Below are 23931 nucleotides of genomic sequence, written 5' to 3' on the forward strand. Positions count from 1 at the left end.
AATTCTCTTCAACTACCTGTAAACTTTAACTAATACGATGAAGGAAAATATTTTGTGTGTACTGGATTAATTACAGTTCCTTTAATATCAGTACCTTGTTTTAGAATAGTGAAATCAGTTGGCATGGTACTTATATTGGAGTTGTAGAAATCCCTATGAAAATTTCTCCTTTAAGTAAATCGGTGTTTAAGAACAGGAAAAACCCCTTTGAAAGCTGCTCTCTCTGCAGGATAAATGGACAATGCCAGCGAGAGGGGTTGGTAAAGTGGGTGCAGGGATTTCATTATGAAAATTCCCATTTCTTTACCCTACCTACTCTATACCAACAAAGTACACAGGGACAGCATGGACCCTCTGCAAGTGGTTTGCAGGCCCACATGGTTTGAAAACTGGCCTGTTTCTGTGGCCAAAGGATATGTTGGTTTAATAACAGATATCATAGAAGCTATTTTATTCTGGTTAAGTAAGATAGTGTTTAGAACGTTGCTTCCTCTAAGCTGTGTGGACCAGCAACATCCTTCTCCTTGCCTGGTGTCATTTCTTGGTTTGAATTCCACAAGATGGAGTCCCATACAGTTCAAACTGGGAAATGTGGCACCAGGTGAGGATATAAGTTTTGGTGGTTCCTACTGCAGCTTATAGGAAATATTGGTTTAGAGATACCATTTGTGAATAGGAAAAGAAGATGAAGAGATGGCACCAAAAAGTTATACTTTAAATGGTATATATGCCAACTTGAATAATAAAAGAAATGGGGTCTCGAGTGATTAGTCGCAATTAGAAGATGAGGAAAAGGTCCTAAGAACTTGTTGAAGAAGTTACCTCCGAATGTCAACTTTCAGGTAGTTTCATCCTTAAATCTAATTTATAATGACCCTTTATTTCACACACCATTTGTAATGTTTTGATAAGATGAAAACAAGGGGTAAGAGAAGCACCTCAATTTCCTCAGATATGATAATATTTGGAGTGGCAAAGTTGATGGGGCTTTTGAAATCTCTAAACAAATACTTTATATTAGGGTTAAATAATAATTGAAAACTAAAGGGTAAATCGATGATTCTGGCTCTTACTGACTGACTAGTTTACTATTTCTTCTGTTAGTACAGCTAATTTAAGGACACAAATTAAAAGAACCCCAAAACAGCCTGCCATGATCAACCTGGCTTCTCACCATTTCCATCTCTAGTATCCTGAACAACCCAAGCTAATAGCTGATAATAAAACTGCTGCTTTATTGAAAGGTAGCATGCATATTTAGATACCTGAGTTAATTTTGGAAATTTGATTCTGTTTGCTATATCCTCAGCTAGCCCAATTTCATCGTGCCCACTATAGTCTCAATGAGGATGGCTTGTTGTAGCTCTCTATTGGGTCATACGAACAGCATATTTTTTTTAATGGATTACATGAAAATCTAGCAGGTTGGGGTATTTAAATACTGGAGCTGCTTACTCCTGTTCTAGAGAATATAAGAACATAAGCTTTGTCATACTGGGTCAGACCAATGGTCCATCTAGCCCTGAATCCTGTTTCCAACAGTGGCCAATCCAGATCACGTGCCCGGCAGAAACCCAAATAGTAGCAACAATCCATGCTACCAATCCCAGGGCAAGCAGTGGCTTCCCCCATGTCTACCTCAATAGAAGATTATGGACTTTTCCTCCAGGAACTTGTCCAACCTCTTTTTTTTTAACCCATATATGCTACTGCTGTTATCATATGGTCCGGCAACGAGTTCCAGAGCTTAACTATCCTTTGAGTAAAAAAAATATTTCCTTCTATTTGTTTAAAAAGTGTTTCCATGTAATTTCAAATCGAATGTCCCCTGGTCTTTGAAAGAGTGAAAAATTGATTCACTTCTACCCGTTCTACACCACTCAGGATTTTGTAGACCTCAATCATATCCCGCCTCAGCCATCTTTTTTTTCAAGTCGAAGCTCGAAGCTCTTTAGACATTCCCCTGCGGTACTGCCCACCTAGTGTGCCCTCTCCCATCATTGCTGGATTTAACTTGGTGTCCTTATCCACTGGGGTCTCCCATTCTGCTTGTGCTTCCAGTTTCTTGTTTTATGCTGCATTATTCAAATCACACAATCATGTTCCTCCCATGTCAGACAGGTTAAGTGAGGGAAGTCACTTGGTAATGAATAGTAGAACATGACATTTGCTCTCCCAAGTACTCCTGGCTCAGGTACTCTCCCCTACTAAAATATAATATGAACTAGTCAAAGTACTAACTGCATCAAACTATATATACACAGAAGACTTACATAACATATCAAAGTACGAAAAGGTAACCCCGTTATTCCTCACATTGCACTGGCTCCCAATGAGGGGGCACAATTAATGTTTAAAACATGTACCCTTATTTTTAAAATTTTGTTTGGAATGGCACCAGATTATATGATGGACTTAATCGATCTATCAAGGAGGGATGCAGATCCAAAAACAAGAGAGACTATTTGCGTCTCCATCTCCCTAGCTACAAAAACGTGGTACATAAGTCAATTCACACAGCAAATCTAAACTATCTGGGGTCTAAATGGTGGAACCTAATTCCCAAGGAAATAAGAGGTATCAATAATTATCTACTATTTCGTAAAAACCTAAAAACTTATCTTCACAAAATTTTTTTAAATTAAGAGTTCAAGAGATTGAGGTTATATCTTTGTGAATGCAATCTTATCATTAAATGTAACTGTGTAGAATCTTTACAAAAGTAATCCTGTTTGTTAACTGTAAGCCACATTGAACAAATTAATTTTTGGAAAATATGGAATATAAGAAAACACAAATAAATATCTTGACACAGAGAGCAATTTGTACTTTTGTGGCAAGAGGGGGTTGCAGGAGGCTCATGCTACAAAATGGCTTCTTTTCCAATATCTCTTTAAAAAAAATAAAATCATACCATGCACACACATGCTATCCATGACTCCCTATAGTCCTGCAAACACCACCAGGAAATTTTCCTGCTGAAAATCAAATTACTGCAAGGCTGGTGGGTGGAGCTAGAGTTGGCTGGGAGGGCTACAACTAGAGTACCGCTGGACCACAAGGTATATTGTGTCTGAGGGGGTGTCCAGGGGGCTAGGGTTGGTTGGGGGAGGCACTAGGCCACCAGGGCGAGAGGAGCCTTAGCCATTGGGGGGTGGGGATGGGGTCCGGGGGGTCATTGGACCCCCCAGGACTAATGGGGTGGGGAGGAGGAAAGAGAGGAGCATTAACACTAATGTCAGCTCTGAGCCGGCGTAGGTTTAAGGCGGTATACCGCCCGTACGATCAGAGCGAAGTGCATGCTTGTCGTTTGCCGAGCCAGACCCCTCTGATAATTCTGCGCTGTTAAATGCAGGCGCTAGTCCGGCGGCAGTGGCCTCTAGCACCCACTTTTACCTTTGATCATCAGGGCCCAAGTTACTGCATAAGCACCATCTTTATATGAAAAATAAAGGGACTGCACAACAGATTTTTTACGTGGCTACCCTGTAGGACACTTTGTTTTGATATGTTTCTTGTATTCCGTATATGCCTTCAAGGAAGTTCAACGCAGATCACATTTAAGAAACTGAAACAATAAGCAGGAATTACAAAAAAAAAAAGCAGTTAAATAAAAGCGTAAGAGTAGACGAAAATTTAGAAGAATAAGCCTTACTGAACAAGAATGTTCTTAGTTTTTTTCCTAAAAAGTCTAAAGTCAGATATGTCTAATATGTCTGGGAAGTTCTTTCCACAGTTTGGCAGCTTGATAAGCAAATGATGAATTAGTCAAACACTTCGACTTCATACCTCTTGAGTTAGGAAAACTAAAATAGTAAGTTTTAGGCAAAAAATAAGTAATATTTTCAGAGAATCAGAAAAAAAATACAACTACGAAGGTGTCGAGCCATGCAAAATCCTATATGAAATACAATAAAATATAAACAGTACCCTACTTTCAAAAGGGAGCCAAAGTAAATGGATCAGATATGGTGAAACATGATCAGTATTAACTAATGAAAAAAATCAATCTAACAGCTGTGTTTTGAATAGTTCTCAGTTTTTGCAAAATAGAATTGGGACCAGCAACAAAAGTCAAATTAAAATAATCAATTTGAGAAAATATAAGACTCTGAACAAGAAGTTGAAAAGAATATTCTCATAAATATTTACGTATCCCATGTAGCTTTCTCATTACTATAAAAGTTTTTTTGATGAGCAAATGGGTATAAGCATCAAAGGATAACATACCATCAGATTCTAATTTCAGAAACAAATTTATATTCCTTAGTATTTTAATGAAGGTGTCCTGCAAAGGAATTATATTTATTTCTTATTAAAAGAAATTTGGTATTATCAATATTTAATTTTAAAAAATGCTTTTGCATCCATTCCTCAACTACATTTATACTAACAGAAATAATTGATTTTGACTGTTCCAGTAGAGAAGGAATGGGAATAAGAATAGTAATATTATCTACAAAGATGAAAGTTTGCAGACCAGCCTGTTCTAACAAAAGCCTAAAGAAGACAGGAACACATTAAATAAAAAGGGGGAGAGTGGGGATCCCTGAGGTATTCCATATACAAAACCAGACACTGATATAGGAGAGTGAAAGTGTGCATGGGGAAGTGAATACTACCTTAAATTTTGTTGATTACCAGTGTTTGAAAAAAAAATATTATAGCATGATTATGACATGTAGTAAAAAAAAAAACCCAAGAAACTAAGAGAAATCAGACGGGTTGTTAGAGAATGACACGGGGACAAAAATTGTCTCCGTGGGTTCTGTCTCCATCCTGTCTCCGCAGGCCCTTGTCTCCATCTCTGCCCTGTCCCATCCCCGTAGGCTCCGTTCTCATTGCAGAAGCCTCGAACAATTATGATTTTATATTTAAATCTTTTTATTAAAGTATAAAAAGGAACAATATGTTGTGCAACTGTTGTGTATAAATTACAAACAGAAAACAATAAGAACTAGAAGCTATAATAACCCTTCCACCTCCACCACCACCCTCTTCCCTTCCAACCCCAACAATAGCTGACTTCTACCCCAAGGAATCCTAATCTACCCCGTTAAATTGCCCAGGGGTACAAATTACAACCCTTCTGTATGCCCTAGAGGGGAGAAATATGCCCTATGAAGAACTGTTATGATTTTTTAATCTGTGGATGAATAAGAAGTAATCAGCAATCTCAGGATTCAGTCTAGCTCTCCTGTCTTTCACAGTCCCTCCTGCAATAGAAGATGTGCTGGTAGCAGGATGTACAGAATCCCACATGCAAAGTTTGCTAGCTGTGGCAAGCAAGTTTGCTTGTTTTTCCAAAAAATCAAAATATTGTCGTCTGCATCAATTAAACAAACAGTCCAGTTCATTAACAGGCTTCAAAGCAGAAAGTGACACGGGGACGAAGTTTGTTCCTGTCCTCATGGGCTCTTTCCCTATCCCCACCCCCATCCCCGCAGTTACTGCAGGTTCCCATCCCCGTGTCATTCTCTAGTCGGTATTAACAAGTAACATAGCAAGTGACGGCAGGTAACGACCTGAATGGTCCATCCAGTTTGACCAACAGTTACATTCATTATTATCAATTCAATATTAAATCATCAATGCACGTGATATTATATACTTGACCATAGTCTTTCTTTGATGCTGGGGCATAGATCGTAGAAGTCCACCTGGCTCTGTCCTTATGTTCCAACTACTGGAGTTGCCGTCAAAGCCCACTCCAGTCTATCTGAATCCGTCTTGTCATTTGCAGGACACAGACCCTAAAAGTCTGCCCAGCACTGTCCTCACATCCCAAACCACTGGATTTTCCATTGAAGCTCTCCCCAGCCCACCCTACAACCAGATTGCTATATGGGGGATTCAGACCTTACAAGCCAGCCCAGCACCAGCCTTAACTGATATAGCTAGAGTTGCCATCTAAGCATAACTTGACATGCAAACACATATAAAACCCTTTAAGTTGCAAAAAGAAAAATAGATGGGGATGGAGAACAGCAGCCTGCCTAATTTTCTAAATTAGAGATTCTCTGTGTTCATCCCACACCCTTTTTGAATTCTGCCACAGCTTTTTTCAGGCATCAACCACCCCCTCTATAAAAAATGTTTTCTGACATTATTCCTGCGTCTACACCCCACAACCTCAATTCATGTCCTCTAGTTTTATATTAATACCTTTCAAGTATTTAAATGTCTGTATCATATCTCCCCTGTCCCTCCTTTCCTCTAGGGTATATATATATTCAGGTCTTCCAATCATATCATTTTTGTCACCTTCCTCTGGACCGCTTCAAGTCTTCTTACATCTTTAGCAAGATACAGCATCCAAAGGAGAGACATTAATAACATTTTGTCTCCCTTCAAGTAATTGACAGTCTTGGGTCCCATCTTCCCCCTTTTCTCCCATAAACATCAAAGTTACAATATTAAATTATGGCTTCAGTACTATCTCACTTGTAAAGGATAATGAAATGGACTGATATCGGGCCTTAAGCTGCTTAAAATAAACAAAACACAAGCTACAAAAGAACACAAATTCATACATGTTCTACTGTATTAGCGGCCTGAAGTCAAAAACATATGTGAACATGCTTCTGATCAAACAAAGATATGAAAAAGGGAGATTAAGAGATTGCTATTTGAGACCTTGGGTCATAAAACTTAGTTAAGTAATTCAAAAGTAGAATCACAGTTGAGCAGTTTTTCAGAGAACTATATCCAGGTTAATTAGTTAAAGATTTCTAAAAATGGTCTGCACTGATACAGGCCTTGCATTTTTTTCCAGCACAGATGCCTGCTTCATTGTCTGAATGAAGGAAGCAAAGGCAACCACCTGCTGTTCTGGAGATAGGAAAGCAGTATTTAATTTTATTTCTAATTTTAGATCAAAATGACAACTATAGTCAGGCTGCTATTCTCCATCCCCTCTTATTTTTCTTTTTGCAATGACATAGTTAAGGCAAATTACATTAGAATTTCTCTTTCATGATAGGGATAAGCGAGATGTTACTTAGGAAAAAAGAACATTTGTGAGGATTCTTAAATCATACGAACAGTTTCAAATGCAATTTGAAAACGCATCTGCAATAGTGATCCAAGATGAAATGTATTACAAGTGGTTTGAGAATAGAAGTGACATGACAGCCATGATGGCTGCCTGGAAAGTGATCCCCCTTCAATAAAAAAAATCAGCTCTCTATTGAAACTATTTCATCCTCTAAATAGATGATTTTAAGGAGAAAGCCCACCCTGATGATGCATAAAGCAAAACTTGATGAAACGAAAGAAGCCACAAAGACGCACAATGGGTAGCAAAGGATGCATCCAGCCTTGCCTATGCCTGGGCTCAACTGACAAGATTCCTCGCAAGAGAGTCAAAGTGATGTGGACCAGATTTCAGGATCTTAGCCTAGATTTTAAAAACATGCTTCAAAGAGATGCAGCAGGAAATCAAAGTAAAGGAAAATGAAATTCTAAACCTGAGGATATTCACAGTGACTTCAGAGGGTTTTTTTTTTTTTTTAGGGTGGGGGAGGGCTGGGTTGAGGAGCTCAACACACATGTAGAAAGGGAAAGGGAAATGGGACTTGATACACCACCTTTCTGAGGTTTTTTGCAACTACATTCAAAGCGGTTTACATATATTCAGGTACTTATTTTGTACAATTGAGGGTTAAGTGACTTGCCCAGGGTCACAAGGAGCTGCAGTGGGAATAGAACTCAGTTCCCCAGGATCAAAGTCCACTGCACTAACCACTAGGCTACTCCTCCACTCATTCCACCAATAAGAACCAACCTCATCAGTGATGTCACAGTGGCTTGATTGCCCGATACTTGGCTCACTTCTGATATTGTGATGTCATAAGGGACAGAGAGAAAGGGAAATGGGACTTGATGTACCGCCTTTCTGAGGTTTTTGCAACTACATTCAAAGTGGTTTACATACATTCAGGTACTTAGGGGCAATGGAGGGTTAAGTGACTGGCCCAGAGTCACAAGGAGCTGCAGTGGGAATAGAACTCAGTTCCCCAGGATCAAAGTCCACTGCACTAACCACTAGGCTACTCCTCCACTCAAAGACCTGGAAGAAACCTTACTGATATTTGCTCTCCTGCTGATAACCTGACATTATAAAGTGGTATATTTTTCTTGAAAAAAATAAATCAACACCTTCTTTATATGTTGTTGTGAATCCAGAACAACCAAAAGGGTTGCCCTCTTAGATATCAAGTCCTGGGAGGGGTCCCAATGCACTGTGTGGGCATGCACCAGTTCACCTGAGATACCTCTTCCTCCCCCTTAAGTAATTGCTGACACAGCCCCTACACAATTATCGGCACATCTTCCTGGGCTTTACAGTGAGACTTCCCTGAAGCGCACGTTCTTCCTCCTATCCCAGTTTTCAGTGCCATCTAGTTTATACAGTAATTCCTAATTTTGGGGTCAACCTGTTATGTTTCCTGAAGTGGCAAACCCAACACAATTAAGAAGGAAAACGTTCATGCATTTAAGGCCTAAGGTTTTGGCTGTAGGGGCCACACTTTTCCCGAAGCTTCCCTGTAAAGTACTTACTTGCTTCTATCTTAAATTTTTCTCAATCCTACACAATTAGAGAATTTCTTGATGGATAAGCCTTTGCAAGATTCTGATAATGTGGGTAATAGTAAAGCAAATGAGAATGTCAAACAATAGGAATCTAAAGGTATGATTTTGTTCCTGTTTTCTAGTTTTTGATCTTTCCTTGATCTCCATCAAATCTCCACAATGTGGGCTGTAATTTTTTCCTTAATTTATGTATGAAATTTTATGTTTTTTCTTTGATAATATTGAAGAGCTCCTTTTACAAAGCAGTGCTACCAATCAGCGTGCACTGAATGTGAAGAAGCTTATGGGAACTGAATGGGCTGTTTCGCATTCAGCGTGCTAATCGGTAGTGGCGCTTTATAAAAGGAGCCCTTAATTTGCAAAAAAAAAAAAAAAATGCAGTGCTCAAATTCAAAAACTGGAGCTGTTGCATAAAGCCTCAGGTTCTAAACAGAAGGAAATAACTTAACTTCGATAGTCTCAGCAGTGACGAGATAGACTTCAAACTTACTAGTTAAAACAGACATTATGAAAAAAAATTATAAAGTAGATTGCTAGCGTACTGCGTGACGAAGGCTCAGGAGGAAAGAACAATAAGTAAGAATAAAGACAAGAATACAGAATTGTTGATGCAGACCCCATTAATTAGAAAAAGGTTTAGGACCATACTTGTGAATTAGAGATTAAAAGGTAGGACACCGACTTGAGAGCAGTTGTGTCAATTTTTGAGATAAGAACTGGCACAACTACTCTCTAGATAAGAGTCAGTGTCCTCTCTCAATCACTGGTGCAGCTGTCTGTAAATCACAAGTCAGCTGCTGCCGTGGCCTTCCTCTTCTGAGCAGGGACCGTCCTTAGTTATTAATTTGTACAGCACTGCGTAACCCTAGTAGCGCTCTAGAAAAGTCAAGTAGTAGTAGTCTCCAGCAAAGTGCAATTAGTATGGTACCCAAATCTTTTGCTATTCTCAGTCTTGCAAGACCACCACAGGACTGCAGCATCTCATTGCCATTCTGTCAGAACTACGCGTTGCAAGCAAGTTGTGGCAGCAGCTGAATATGAATCACGGTTCCACCTCACACAGGCTCAAGATAATCTGTGCAGAAACTATTAAATTCTGCAATGCATAGTTGCGGGCAATTCCTCCAGAATTACAGACTGTCTAAACCTGGAGCTCTCTCCATGTGTAAAGATTTAATAGCCCCCAAACTTCAGTAGGCATTTCTAGTTCATTTGTCAGTCGATGCTCTTGAGATTAGGTAGACTTTTAACACCTACTGAAGTTCTAGAGGATACTAAATCTTTATGCAAACAATTTCTCCATATCATAGAGCAGTGGCTCCCAAACCTGGTCCTGAAGGAACCCCAGCAGGTCAGGTTTTCAGTATATCTACAATGAATATTCATGAGATAGATTAGCATGCAGTGGAGGCAATGCATGCAAATCTCTCTCATGAATATTCATTGTGGGTATCCTGAAAATCTGACTGGCTGGGGTGCCTCCAGGACCAGGTTTGGGAACCACTGTCATTGAGTAATCACTCTAACTGGATGTATTAGAACTCACTGGTACTGAATGGGTAAATCAGAAATTGGTCTTTATTGTCCAATCAGGTGCAAGGCAGAACCAGGTTAGAAAGATAGATGCTGGCCAGGAAATTTGTTTACCAGGTTCAGGCCTTCTTTATTGAAACATTATTTCTTCTTCAAGGTGGCCACACTAAGCACAAATACTACATTTCCTGTGATATCAGCATGCTTATGAATGAAGAATAATGTTGAGCTTTATCTTACAATTCTGTCAGTAGCCTTTAGTGCCAAAGCTAAATCCTTCTTTGGGTGGGTATTAATATCCAATCCTGGTGGTTTTTATTAAATGCTTGCCCTCAAGGAAGAGGGAGAATTGTTTCCTCTTCTCCTTTTTCATTTTCTCTATCTGCGCATAGACTCGCCAGTTACAGTGGGGTATAGAGAACAAAATTTGCTCACCCTACTGGCAGAGGCCACAGAGTTGTGGCGAGCCTAAGGCCTGGGACTGCAAGGACAAAAATCCCTCCAGACTCAATCAGAATAAAGGTCCATAGACTGCTCCCTGAGAGCTGATACCTGCCAAGGGGCTTGACAACAGGGCCAGAGGCCACAGACTATGCCCTCGGAAGTCAGGCCTCCTGAAGAATCCTGCTGAAAGGGAAAGGGGATCAGATTTGATATACTGCCTTTCTGTGGTTACAATCAAAGCGGTTTACATATTATATACAGGTACTTGTTTTGTACCTGGGACAATGGAGTGTTAAGTGATTTGCCCAGAGTCACAAGGTGCTGCGGTGGGAATCGAACCGAGTTCCCCAGGTTCTCAGGCAGCTGCACTAACTATTAGCTACTCCACTACACACCAGTCCAACCTGCACCATCTGCTGAAGACAGAGAAATACTGACAAGTTCCTGATTGTATCACTTCTTATATTAGCTTCTCTGCCTCCATCTGCTGGTAGGGTGGTATAACCCATCAATCTGGATTGGTCTAGAACAGGGATTCTCAACCTAGTCCTTGGGACACACCAAGCCAGGATACCCACAATTAATATGCATGAGATTGATTTGCATGCACTGCCTCTGTTATATGCAAATCTATCTCATGCATATTCACTGTGGATATCCTGAAAACCTGACTGGCTATGTATGTCCCAAAGGACTAGGTTGAGAACCCCAGGTCTAGAAGGATGAAAAGGAAGTAGCAATTTCAAAAAAGGCATTACTTATACCTGTATGCCAGTAGAACACAGAGATTTGAGGACGTATACTCTGACCACAGTTTAGACAGACCTTCAAGATATCTGTATATTTTAGGCGGCAATATATGTATAATCTCAGAAAATTTCCTCATTGGTGTCCACTAACTTCGTTTGGGCCTGCGCTTGGAAACAAAGTTTGGAGGTGGGAGAGGGGAGGCATGGAAATATGCCAACATGTCAGGTGTTTAAAGTTACCTCTCTTTGCCAAACATTTGAACTTCAGAGCTTGGCTTTAATCATTTCTTCACAGATGTTGTACAAGTATACAAATTATGCCACTTTTATACATACGTGGCAAAATTGCCATTTAAAACATTCACGTTGATTTAAACATGTACATTTGCTTTCTACATGTTCAAACAGCACAGAATTCTTCTAAAATAGCTATCCCAGTATGTTTATGATTCTGTATTGCTAAACTGGATTCTTACAACAAATTACTTTCTTATGCATTATTCTTTGTTATGTATTCTATACTGTTTATTGTAACCCACATTGAACTCAAACTTGTTTGGGATAATGTGGGATATAAATGTCACAAATAAATAAATAAAAACTGCCTCCACAATATCTATGTTTAAAGAAGAATCAGCTGATAAATGCAGAGCATCACTGTGGTATGCTTCTATTTCATAAACTGCAGGTGCAGCATTGCTATAAACTTCGCATCCGATTTCAAAGCAGAGAAAACACAATTATTGCTGTCACAAGACTAAGCCGTAAGTCCACAGTAGTTCAGTTTGTTTATTCAACTGGAATACCACACACAAAATTACAACAGAAAAAGAAGTCAGAATATCAAAAATTCTTATCAAACTCACTGACCAGTTTACAGTATAAAACTTAGGTGCCAATGTATATGATTGGAAAAAGACCAGTATACCTAGGACTCGTAGCAATATACTTTTCTGTAAAGCTGCTTTAACATCCCATTTATAATCACAGGCCCACATTTAACTGTCTCCATGTTCCACGCCATATCATTTTTTGTTTTATTGTTTCTTATTGAAGTTTCCAAAGTAACCATCCATGGACTCCACACTATCATTTTTATTTGCATACTAGAAATAATAAAAATATTTAAATGGAATAAGATGACTGTTAAATGCAGGCCTATAAGTTTTTATTTTTTCCAAATCAAAAGTTGGAAAAAAAACCAAAAAAAGATTGAAAAATGTCTGTCTGTCGGTGCAAATAAAGGTCTGAAACTTAACAGGATTAAACTTGCCATGTGAGAAAAACAAATAAAATGGCATTTGCTGGGTCTAGTTACTGGGGTAGGGCCATTTGCTGAATAGAAAATAGGGAAAGGTAATTTGAAAGAAGGAATTCCTTAACTGCTATGTTTCCCTTGTATGTAAGTTTTTATGCTACAGAAGCTGGAGTTTCTTCTCCCATAGAAATACTTTGGGCCATTTGGTTGGTGGTGGTGGTGGGGCTTATTTCTGAGGACCCCTCCCCTCCAACCTGTGATTTGGTCCTTTTGAGCCAGCTTAAAAGGACCAAATCACAGGTTGGAGGGGAGGGGTCCTCAGAAATAAGCCCCACCACCACCACCAACCAAATGGCCCAAAGTATTTCTATGGGAGAAGAAACTCCAGCTTCTGTAGCATAAAAACTTACATACAAGGGAAACATAGCAGTTAAGGAATTCCTTCTTTCAAATTACCTTTCCCTATTTTCTATTCAGCAAACGGCCCTACCCCAGTAACTAGACCCATGTAACTTGCCTTGCCATCTCCCAAATTTCCCCACCACCCAAAAAAGGCCCCTGCAAACTACCACTCCAAACACTACTCCACAGAGGCTGCACCACCATGTAAACTGCTTCAATTCCCAAAATGCTTCAAAGTAGCCCCTTCTCAAATTACCCCTCCCCCACCCGGATATACTTCACCACCCTGCAAGTTGTGCTCCCCCCCCCCCCCCCCCAAAAAAAAAAAAACACAACCCTGCAAACTGCCTCCACCCAGAAAAGCTAACTTTTCCAACACACATGCAACTGCCCCAATGCACACACACATACAATTTCACTGTTTGGCATGACAAGTACTGCACTAACAAAAAAGCTTTTTAGTACGAAAGGGGTTTGTATGAGCAGGTTTCAGGAACAGCCGTTAAGGCGCCATGGTTCCTTCTCTGGCTAATCTGTTCACAGGTAATTTTGAAAAGAACTGGATAAAACAAACATTCTCTTGTTTCCAACCAGATTAAAATGGGGGTACATTTCACTGATGATAATTTCTTGTTATGGGACTGAAACTTGCTTTTTGCAATTGCTTAATTCTTGTCATCCAGCTATTCAATTTTCTATGCAGTTTGACTTTGTCTCTGTTACATTTTTGGAAAGATGACCAGTTGATTACCAAGCTTTACAAAAAAAAAAAAAAGAAAAAGAGACAGAGGAACTCATTATTACATTATACAAGTTTATTTTTTATGTTTACAACCCCTAAACATTTGAATGATCATTTACCAATATGGGAAAATTAGGTTCTTACCATGATAATTTTCTTTCCTTTAGTCATAGCAGATGAAGCCATTACGTATGGGTTGTGTCCATCAACCAGCAGGGGGAGATAGAGAGCACTCAACTTTTCACAGTGCCTCATGGCCAGCTAGCTCCACTGCCTCTTCAGTATTTGAAGTTTCCAAAGCAGTATGGCAAACCGCAATGGGAATAACATGAACTTTCCTCACAGCGAACGATGGCCCCTTAACAAGGGCATGAACTCAAAAAAGGAGGGAATGAACTCATCCTCCTGGAGGGAATAAACTCGTCCACAACTTTGTATAAACGGAGGGAATAAACTCGTCCACAACTTTGTATAAACGGAGGGAATAAACTCATCCTCCCAAAACATGAACTGGAGGGAATGAACTCATCCTCCTATAACTGTAACAAGAATCCTGAAGACTGTTTTCAGACTCCCCAAGGAAGGAATATAGCTTCAGGAAACAAGAACAGCACCTGAAATCAGAATCACTGCAATACAGACAATCATACAGGGAGGGCTCATGGCTTCATCTGCTATGACTAAAGGAAAGAAAATTACCAAGGTAAGAACCTAATTTTCTCTTCCTTGTCATCAAGCAGATGAAGCCATTACGTATGGGATGTAACAAAGCAATCCCTAAATAGGGTGGGAACAAGCCACACCACGCCCTAGCACCTGTGCTCCAAAACGCGCATCCCTCCTGGCAGCCACATCCAGCCTGTAATGTCGGGCGAAAGAGAGCTTAGAAGCCCATGTTGTAGCACTGCAAATCTCATGAAGAGAGAGTGCTCCAGTTTCCGCCCAGGAAGAGGAAATCGCTCTTGTGGAATGTGCCTTAAAGGCTTCAGGCGGAGCCCGGCCAGACAGCAGATATGCTGAAAAGATAGCTTCTTTGAGCCAACGGGCAATAGTGGCTTTAGACGCTGAAGACCCTCTGCGAGGACCTGCAAACAGCACAAAAAGATGATCAGAGGTCCTGAAAGAATTTGTAATTCGCAGATACTGCAACAGAGTCCTGTGCACATCCAAAAGGTGCAACTGCCCAAATGAATCTGGAAACTCCTCCTCAACAAAGAAGGGAAGAAAAACAGGCTGGTTTAGGTGAAACGCTGAAACCACCTTAGGCATGAAGGAAGGCACAGTCCGAACCGTGACCCCTGACTCTGAGAATTGCAGAAAAGGGTCTCTACAGGACAGCGCCTGGAGCTCTGACACTCGTCTCGCCGAGGTAATGGCCACTAAAAAGACGGCCTTCAGTGTCAAATCTTTCTCTGAAGCATGCCGAAGAGGTTCAAAGGGAGCCCCCTGAAGGGCCTTCAATACTAACCCCAGGTTCCAAGCTGGACAAGGTGCCCGTACGGGAGAACGGAACCGAAGCACCCCTCTAAGAAACCGTGCCACATCTGGATGAGCAGCTAAGGACACGCCTTCAACCTTGCCACGCAGGGAGGCCAATGCTGCCACTTGCACCCGCAGGGAATTATAGGCCAAGCCTTTGTGTACACCATCCTGCAAAAAGTCCAGAATCGGCGAGACAGGAGCCCGCAACGGAGAAAGCGCTCTTGAAACACACCAGACTTCAAACTGGCGCCAAATCCTGGCATAAGCCACGGAAGTGGAGCGCTGACGGGCCTGCAGGAGAGTGGAAATTACCTTATTTGAGTAACCTTTATCTCTCAATTGCGCCCTCTCAATCGCCATGCCATAAGACCAAAGCGGCAGGCGTCCTCCATGGCCATCGGACCCTGTGACAACAGGTTCGGAACCAGAGGTAATGGAAAGGGAGCCTCCAACAGCATCTGTCGGAGGTCCGCATACCAAGGCCTCCTGGGCCAATACGGGGCAATGAGCACCACTTCTCCTGGATGCAGCCGAATCCGCAGGAGCACTCGCCCTATCAAGGGCCACGGAGGGAAGACATACAGCAAGCCCAGGGGCCAGGGTTGAGCCAAGGCATCCAACCCGGCAGAGCGAGGATCCCTCCGTCTGCTGAAGAAGCACGGGACTTTGGCATTGGAACTGGTCGCCATAAGATCCATCACTGGCTTGCCCCATTTGGCACATATCTGTAGGAATACATCGTCTGCTAGTTCCCACTCCGCTGGATCGATCTGATGCCTGCTTAGATAGTCGGCTTGCACGTTGCTCTGACCTGCAATGTGAGCTGCTGACAGGGACTGTAGATGCAGCTCGGCCCAGTGGCAAATTTGTTCAGCCTGCGCGGCTAGAGCTCTGCACCGAGTGCCGCCTTGTCGATTTATGTAGGCCACTGCTGTTGTGTTGTCCGACATCACTCGGACAGCCAATCCTTCCAGGGTCACTTGAAAGGCCAGAAGAGCCAGAAACACCGCTTTCAACTCCAGGTGGTTGATAGACCACTCAGACTCGTCGGGCATCCACAGACCCTGGGCATGCTTCCCCTGGCAATGTGCGCCCCAGCCCTTCAGGCTGGCATCTGTCACCACTAGGCACCAATCGGGGAGCGCCAGCGGCATTCCCCGCCGCAACATGCTGTCCGAGAGCTACCACTCCATACTGAGGCGGGCCGCAGGGAGCCAAGAAAGTCTGCACTGATAATCCTGAGATACTGGAAACCATCGTTGAAGTAGAGAATACTGTAGAGGTCACAGGTGTGCTCTCGCCCATGGCACCACTTCCAAGATGGCCGTCATCGATCCCAGCAGCTGGACAATGTTCCAAGCTCGCGGGTGGGGCATCCTCAGGAGCAGACGGACCTGATTCTGAAGCTTGCACCGCCTTAGCTCTGGAAAAAACACATAGCCCGAGGCTGTGTCGAACCTGGCCCCCAAATATTCTAGAGATTGCGAGGGGGTTAGGTAACGTTTGGCCATATTGACGACCCAGCCCAGAGATTGAAGTACTGAGACCACTCTGGCTGTAGCTTGATAGCTCTCTGTTACAGAGTCTGCTCTGATGAGCCAGTCGTCTAGGTACGGGTGAACCCTGATACCTTTTCGCCTGAGCAAAGCAGCTTCGAAAAGGTTCGGGGAGCTGTGGCGAGGCCAAAAGGCAAAGCCCGGAACTGGAAACACCGCAAACCGCAGAAACTTCTGGTGCGGGGGACAAATTGGTATGTGCAAGTAAGCTTCTTTCAGATCTAGAGACGTGAGAAACTCTCCTGGCTGTACCGCAGCAATGACGGAGCGCAGGGTTTCCATGTGGAAATGCCGCACTCGGACTTGTTTAATTCTTTTAAGTCCAGAATAGGGCAAAAAGACCCACCTTTTCGCGGCACCACAAAGTAGATGGAGTTTCGGCCGTAGCCGTGTTCGGCGGGAGGTACCGGGGACAAGGCCCCTAACTGAATCAGACTTTGCAAAGTCTCCTCTACCGCCGCCCATTTGGCGGCATCGGGACTCCACAAACACGTCTCTTACTGGGGCGTTGAATTCTATTCTGTAGCCATCTCTGATCAGGTCCAGAACCCTCTGATCTGAGGAAATATTGGCCCATTCCTCGGCAAAGAGGGAAAGTCGTCCTCCGATGACAGGAAGCGAGGAGGGGTCCAGCGCACCATCATTGAGAGGGTTGCCCCTGAACTCCAGGCCTAGAGCCGGTGGCTGCGGAACGCTTGTCCGAGCAAAAGGAGTTCCTCTGCTGAAAAACGGGCACGAGAAGTGAACCCAGCAGAACGCCCCGGGCGGTACCTTCTAGCTTCACGGAAGCGAGGTCAGTAAGAGGAGTGGACCGCCTGGCCCTTGGAGGAAGGCCTCGGCCTATCTTCGGGCAAGCGCTGGGGTTTAGGAGCTCCCAGGCCTTTAACAATTTTCTCCAACTCCTCACCAAATAGGAGAAGGCCTTGAAAGGGCAACTTCACCAACCTATGCTTAGAGGCCATGTCCGCTGCCCAATGTCGTAGCCAAATAAGACGGCGAGTTGCCACTGCTACTGCCATTTGTTTAGCCGAAGCTCTGACAATATCATAAAGGCCATCAGCCAAAAAGGACAAGGCCGACTCCAGCCGCGGAGCCACATCCGAGAAGGGCTCCGCTCCATCTCCGGGCTGTTCCACTGCCTGTTGCAACCACACCAGGCAGGCTCTAGCAGCATAACAACTGCATGCAGACGCCCGAACAGCAAGACCTGCAATTTCAAATGACCGTTTAAGTGCTGCTTCCAGCCTACGGTCTTGTATATCCTTCAGGGCAACTCCTCCTTCCACAGGGAGGGTAGTTCTCTTTGTCACCGCAGTGACTAGGGCATCTACTTTAGGCATTGCAAAGCGAGCCAAATGCTCCTCATGCAGAGGGTATAATTGCCCCATAGCCCTGGAAACTTTCAAAGGTCCCTCGGGGTCAGCCCACTGATCGGAAATAAGCTCTTGGATGGAGTCATGCAAAGGAAAGGCTCGAGCAGGCTTTTTGGTACTAGCCATCCTAGGATTCACAGAGGAGGCCGTGCCACTGTCAGGCTCTTCAATAGAAAGGACCTGTAGGGCATCTGAAATAAGCGCTGGCAGCTCATCACAGTGGAAAATCCTCACCGCGGAGGAATCATCCAGATCCTGTAGTAATTCTGCACCTGACTCTGGCTCCTCAGATCACGAAGGCCTGCCAGAACTCTCCGAATCCTCACAGCCCGACCACGGGGGGGGGGGGGGGGGGGAAAGGAGGTGCACCACAATCTGAAGGGGAATTAGCCCTTCTACGCTTTATGCCAATTATCAGGGAAAATAGCCTCAGCGGGCCGTCCCAGGCCAGAATCCACCGGGGGGGACAATAGAAGGGGCCTCAGACGACCCTTGAGGGAGAGCTCTTTTCAGCATGTATGCTTTATGCAAAAATAACAAAATCAGGGGAGAAAAACTCGCCCTGGGCACCCAGATCCCGTCTGGGGCTAGCCGCTCCCTGAATAGCCTCAATTCGAGGTCCCCCCCCCCCCCCCGGGCTCAGTGCTCTCCGTCTCTACGGAGGCCGCGCCATGCGGAGAATTCAAAATGGCGTCCGCTGCCAGCTCTGAGCGGGAAGAATCATCGCTCGCCATGCTCGGGCTGGCTCTTATACCTGTACAGCACGATTTACAGAGCCCCGCTGCTGATTTGCGCTTGCCACACCGGGAACAGCGCTTTACATTCTCTGCAGCCATCGCCGAAAACGGTGGGAAAATTCAAAATGGCAGTTTCGCGCCCAAAACGCCCAGATCGTGGGCCCACCCCGGAGGAGTTAGAAAACACTCTTACCTCACTGGACCGAGTATCACAGCTCCGGTCCCATAGAAGAATCAAAGGAAAACCTCTGTTCCATTTTTTTTTTTTTTATGCTGTGAGGAAAGCAGAGGTAATAAGAACTCCGGAGGCTCAGATGAGTGGGAAAGGCAGGGAAAGGCGAACCAATGTGCCTGCATCCACTGAGTGGGAAAGGACAGGGAAAAGCAAGCTAATATGTCATCCATGGGGGCATGGGTAAGGCAGGGAAAGGGCTAACCTATGTGCCCTCAAAGTGAAGCTGCTATAGCCTCTAACACCCCAGCTAACAACTGGCAAGCCAGGAGCCACCTCCAGGCAGATTTCTGATGGAGCTCGAAGAAGCTGCAGCCACCCTGCTTGGGGAGATAGAGAATACTGAAGAGGCAGTGGAGCTGGCTGGCCATGAGGCACTGTGAAAAGTTGAGTGCTCTCTATCTCCCCCTGCTGGTTGATGGACACAACCCATACGTAATGGCTTCATCTGCTTGATGACAAGGAAACTGTTCATTTTTAACAGCTCATTCTATTACTAGATAGAACATACTATCTAGCAACAGTACATACCAGTAACATAGCTACATAGCAAATTTTGGGTGGGCACAACACATCCTCTCCAATGCTCCACCCCTCTCCTCATCTGCACATGCACAAGAACCGAGCATATGTGGGATGCCGGCATCAGGGTCTGGGAACACAAGAGTTATGGCAGACTGTTAATGTCGTCAGCTGGGTGGGGTTTGGTGATCCTTGTGAGCCACTTCAATGCTGTACCATTGCTGGTGGACCTGAGCCAAAAGTGGACAGCCCACCTGTGGTTACACGCCTGAAACACTTATTGTGCACTATTACAAAATGAAAAGTGGGGAAAGCATGCATAGCATTGCTCAGGAAATTTTTCCAAGCCCCTCTGCATATAAATGCATGGGTGGGAGGGTTTGGCACTGTGTGTGTAAGTGTGCATACTTGTATGTATGTGGAGTGGAGGAGTAGCCTAGTGGTTAGTGCAGTGGACTTTGATCCTGGGGAACTGAGTTCGATTCCCAATGCAGTTCCTTGTGACTCTGGGCAAGTCACTTAACCCTCCATTGCCCCTGGTACAAAACAAGTACCTGAATATATGTAAACCGCTTTGAATGTAGTTGCGAAAACCTCAGAAAGGCGGTATATCAAGTCCCATGTCCCCCATATGCTTTCTATGTGTGATCAGCAGAGGAGATGAGAAGGAAAGGCAGTTTAAAAGGTGCAATTCCTTAAATCACTATGCTTCAGTGAATCAGTGTATATATACTGCAGCTTCTAGAACTGCTTTGCCCACCGAAATTTATCTGATCATTTTTGGAAGGAGGTTCATAACCCCCACCACATGCAGAAATTTCACTTCTACAGCACAGAAACTTCCTCCAGGATCACATCCCTCCCTTCCAGTGACTACAGGTGCCTTCCAGTCCTCCACTCCCACTGTCTTCCCATTGATTGTATCCTACCTACAGTCTCTGCTGCTAGTTACAATGAAAACAGGAAGGCAGGATCATTCACACTGGTGGTGGTGGTGGGGAGGGGGAGCTAGAGAACTGCAAATAGACATATTAAGTTCAGAAAAACGTCCAGACATTACCATCCCTGTACCTTTTGGTCATTAATGTTAGCAAGCCTAACTTTCTGAATACTGAGAATCTTCCTCCTCCCCCCCCCCCCCCCCCCCAAAACATATGGACACAAAGTATGTGCAAAATTGCTGGTGGCTTAAACTGTCCCTGCCCACAGCATGTAGGGGTAGCTGCAGGCGGGGGGGGGGGGGGGGGGTGAAACTAGTTTTGGAGGCAGGGCAATATATAGGGTATCCAGTTCTCTATCATTCTCAATCTCTTTTACATTATTTTTTTTCCCAACTTCTGTTGGGATGGAAAGAATACAAAAAAAAGCACATCCCTAACAGTTAACTAAAACGGCCACCTACCATTGTCTTTACTGCTGCTTTCTTCAATTGTCATTTGTTCTGCCAGCTCCGACAGCGACTCATCAATAGTCTGGCTTCCACGCAACGTGAGAGAAAGTCTTCTTTTAAACTTTTTCATGTTTTCCAGTTAGAAACTTGACTTTGGTGGCCTGCAAACGTACAAGTTGTGTGATCAGTCAGTAATACAGAAATTGTTTGCTGTTGAGAATTTGAAATTTATACTTAATAAATAAGAAATGGATAGTTCAAAAGAAAAAAAAAGGAAACCAAAAATCAATAAAACTAAATCTAAAGTTCACATCACAGGGAAAAAGAAAAAACAAAGAAATAAATAAAACAAAGGGGGAAAAAGTCAAACCACATTCCATACTTTTACAGACGTTCCTTTACCATCATAATATTTTAATATTATTTTAAGGGATGATAATGTAATCCATCTAGAGGCGTTATTTTCAAAGCACTTAGGCTTAACAAAGTTACATAGTAGCATATGGAACTTTGTAAGTATAAGTGCTTTGAAAATGAGCCCCATAGAAGTGAAGGATTATTTTTGTGGAGCAAACTAAGTGAGAAAATAAAGGGAGGGGGCTGTTGCTAAAGGCTGGAATAAACTGCCAGATCAGGAGAGTAGAAGATACAAGCTGTAATAGATTGAGACGTACTCCAGGAACAGAAAAATACATACTGTACTTGAATATATGCCGCTTTGATAGTTTTTGGGATTTGGTGCTATGTAAGAAATTAAATAACTGATTTTCACTGATATAAGAAAACTACATACCACTATTATTTAAACCAGTGCTTCCCAATCTTTTTGTGCCTGTGACCCCACGATTGCAGACAATTAAAATTGTGTGACACCCCTGGAGGTGCAGAATAACGATGTACCTATGGAAAGCCCACTAGGTCATGACCCCAATAAGCAGGTTCTGTAACCCCATTTAGAGTCCCAATCAACAGCTTATCGTTTATTATCATTTATTTACTATACCATTACTTATTGCTTTGGCAAAACAGAATGGTAAAAACACAAAAAACAACATCTAGGAAATCCAGTAATTGATAGGAAAGCACAGCAAACCAACCATAAAAAAGTTAATAACAAATAACAATTACACCAAACCTAAAAATTTATAAAATTCAAGCTGTAAATTATCTTTTCTTTTTAAATCTTTTCTTTATCCTGCATTATCATCAAATGTATTTTAAAAAAGCTATGTTTTTAGGGTTTTACGAAAACGGGTATATGTATCCTCTAATCTTAATAGGATACATTAAGATTAAAAAAACAAAACTAATTGTATCATTCAAAGCTGAGGGATAAGAATGCATGTATTGGAGTCTGCATATCACAAAGAGATGGCAGAAATGTGTTCAAGAGGGAGGGCAAACTCTTCACCACAACCAGAAAAGCAGGAAGGACGGAGGTAAAAAAAAAAAAACCAAAAACATGTGAGACCTTGGACTACTGTTTCTTTCTACCATGCTTTTGGCCATTTGAGTGTGAGGGTAGAGATCTCGCCAGGCTGGAGAAGCTGAACTTCAATCTATGGGCTCTGAATCAGAAAGAGCAAGAATCTCACAAAAGACCTTGGGGTACTGAGCCTTGAACATAGCAGAGATACCTGCCCATGCCAATGAAAACCCCTCCCACAGAGGAAGGGCATGCCAAATTTTAAGGAGGAGAGGTGGCACTTTGGAGGCGGTGTGGCAGCAGAGACAAAGCCTAGAAGCATGGCAATACCTAGGGCAGTGGCTCCCAAACCTGATCCTGGAGGCACCCCAGCCAGTCAAGTTTTCAGGAAATCCACAATGAGTGAATATTCATGGGAGAGGTTTGCATGCAGTGGAGGCACTGTATGCAGATCTCTCTCATGAATACTTATTGTGGATATCCAGGACCAGATTTGGGAACCACTGGCCTAGGGGATACACAGCAGCAACAGAGGGCTGCTGCCCAGAGGACACAGTTACTGGATATTTTGCATAAAGCTTGTCTTGGAAGCTAATCAGTTGACTGAATAGAATTACAAAGTGTTCAGTGAAGATGGAAAACAAGGCATAGCAGCTTTAAAAACTGGTAGAGTTTATTTGAACAACTAGTAAAAAAAAGGCCCGTTTCTGACACAAATGAAACGCAAGGTTTTTCTCGGAGTGCGTATATTTGAGAGAATGTATGTGAGAGTGACTGTATGTGAGAGAGAGCGTGAATGTGCAAGTGTGTGTGAGAGAGAGAGTGAGTCTGGGTGCCAGTGTGTCTGTGAGAGAGAGAGAGTGTGTGAGAATGAGAGTGTGTGCAAGTGCGTATATGAGACACAGTGTGAGAGAGAGTGTGTTTCACACAGATACAGTGTGTGCGAGAGAGAGAGTGTGTGTGCGAGACACAGACTCTCTGTGAGACCGAGTGTATGAGACCAAGAGAGTGTGTGAGTGACTGTGTGACACATAGAGTGAATGTGATAGTGTGAGACAGAGTGTGTGAGAGACAGTGTGTGAGAGTGAGAGAAAGACATTGACTGTGAGAAAGACAGTGTGTGAGAGTGAGAGAGAGAGAAAGACATTGACTGTGAGAAAGAGAGTGTGTGAGACAGAGATACCTCCCCCCCTCTCTGGTGTCAGCCCCCCCCCCCCCCCCCATCTCTCTCTCTGGTGTCTGAGCGTTACTGTGCAGGACACTGAGCTCTGGCTGTGCTTCAAGGAACTGACCAATCCTATTTAATAGAATGCACCTCCAACATTCTGAAGCCGAGAAACCTCGTGTGGTTGGTCACTTCTGCTTGTGACGAACCCAGAAGTACATGATGTCAATTCAGGAGATGGATACAGAGATCAGGAATGCCTCAGCCATGCAGTCAGCTTCAGAATGTTGGAGGTGCATTTTATTATATAAGATGGTTCCCTTGA

The 23931-nt window shown here is 43.2% G+C and overlaps 1 protein-coding gene across 3 annotated transcripts in view; it reads right to left on the reverse strand.

The window, feature by feature from the left end:
• Positions 1 to 23931, reverse strand: part of CDK17 (cyclin dependent kinase 17) — a 191804-nt gene that overhangs the window by 103063 nt on the left and 64810 nt on the right. For all 3 annotated transcript variants that reach the window (XM_030214340.1, XM_030214338.1, XM_030214339.1), the window contains exon 2: positions 21028 to 21176. In XM_030214340.1, coding sequence (XP_030070200.1) covers positions 21028 to 21145 — 118 coding nt within the window. In that variant the 5' untranslated portion in view covers positions 21146 to 21176. The remainder of the gene's footprint in view (positions 1 to 21027; positions 21177 to 23931) is intronic.

This window comes from Microcaecilia unicolor, chromosome 9 (assembly GCF_901765095.1).
Source record: "Microcaecilia unicolor chromosome 9, aMicUni1.1, whole genome shotgun sequence".
In the NCBI taxonomy this organism is placed as follows: domain Eukaryota; kingdom Metazoa; phylum Chordata; class Amphibia; order Gymnophiona; family Siphonopidae; genus Microcaecilia; species Microcaecilia unicolor.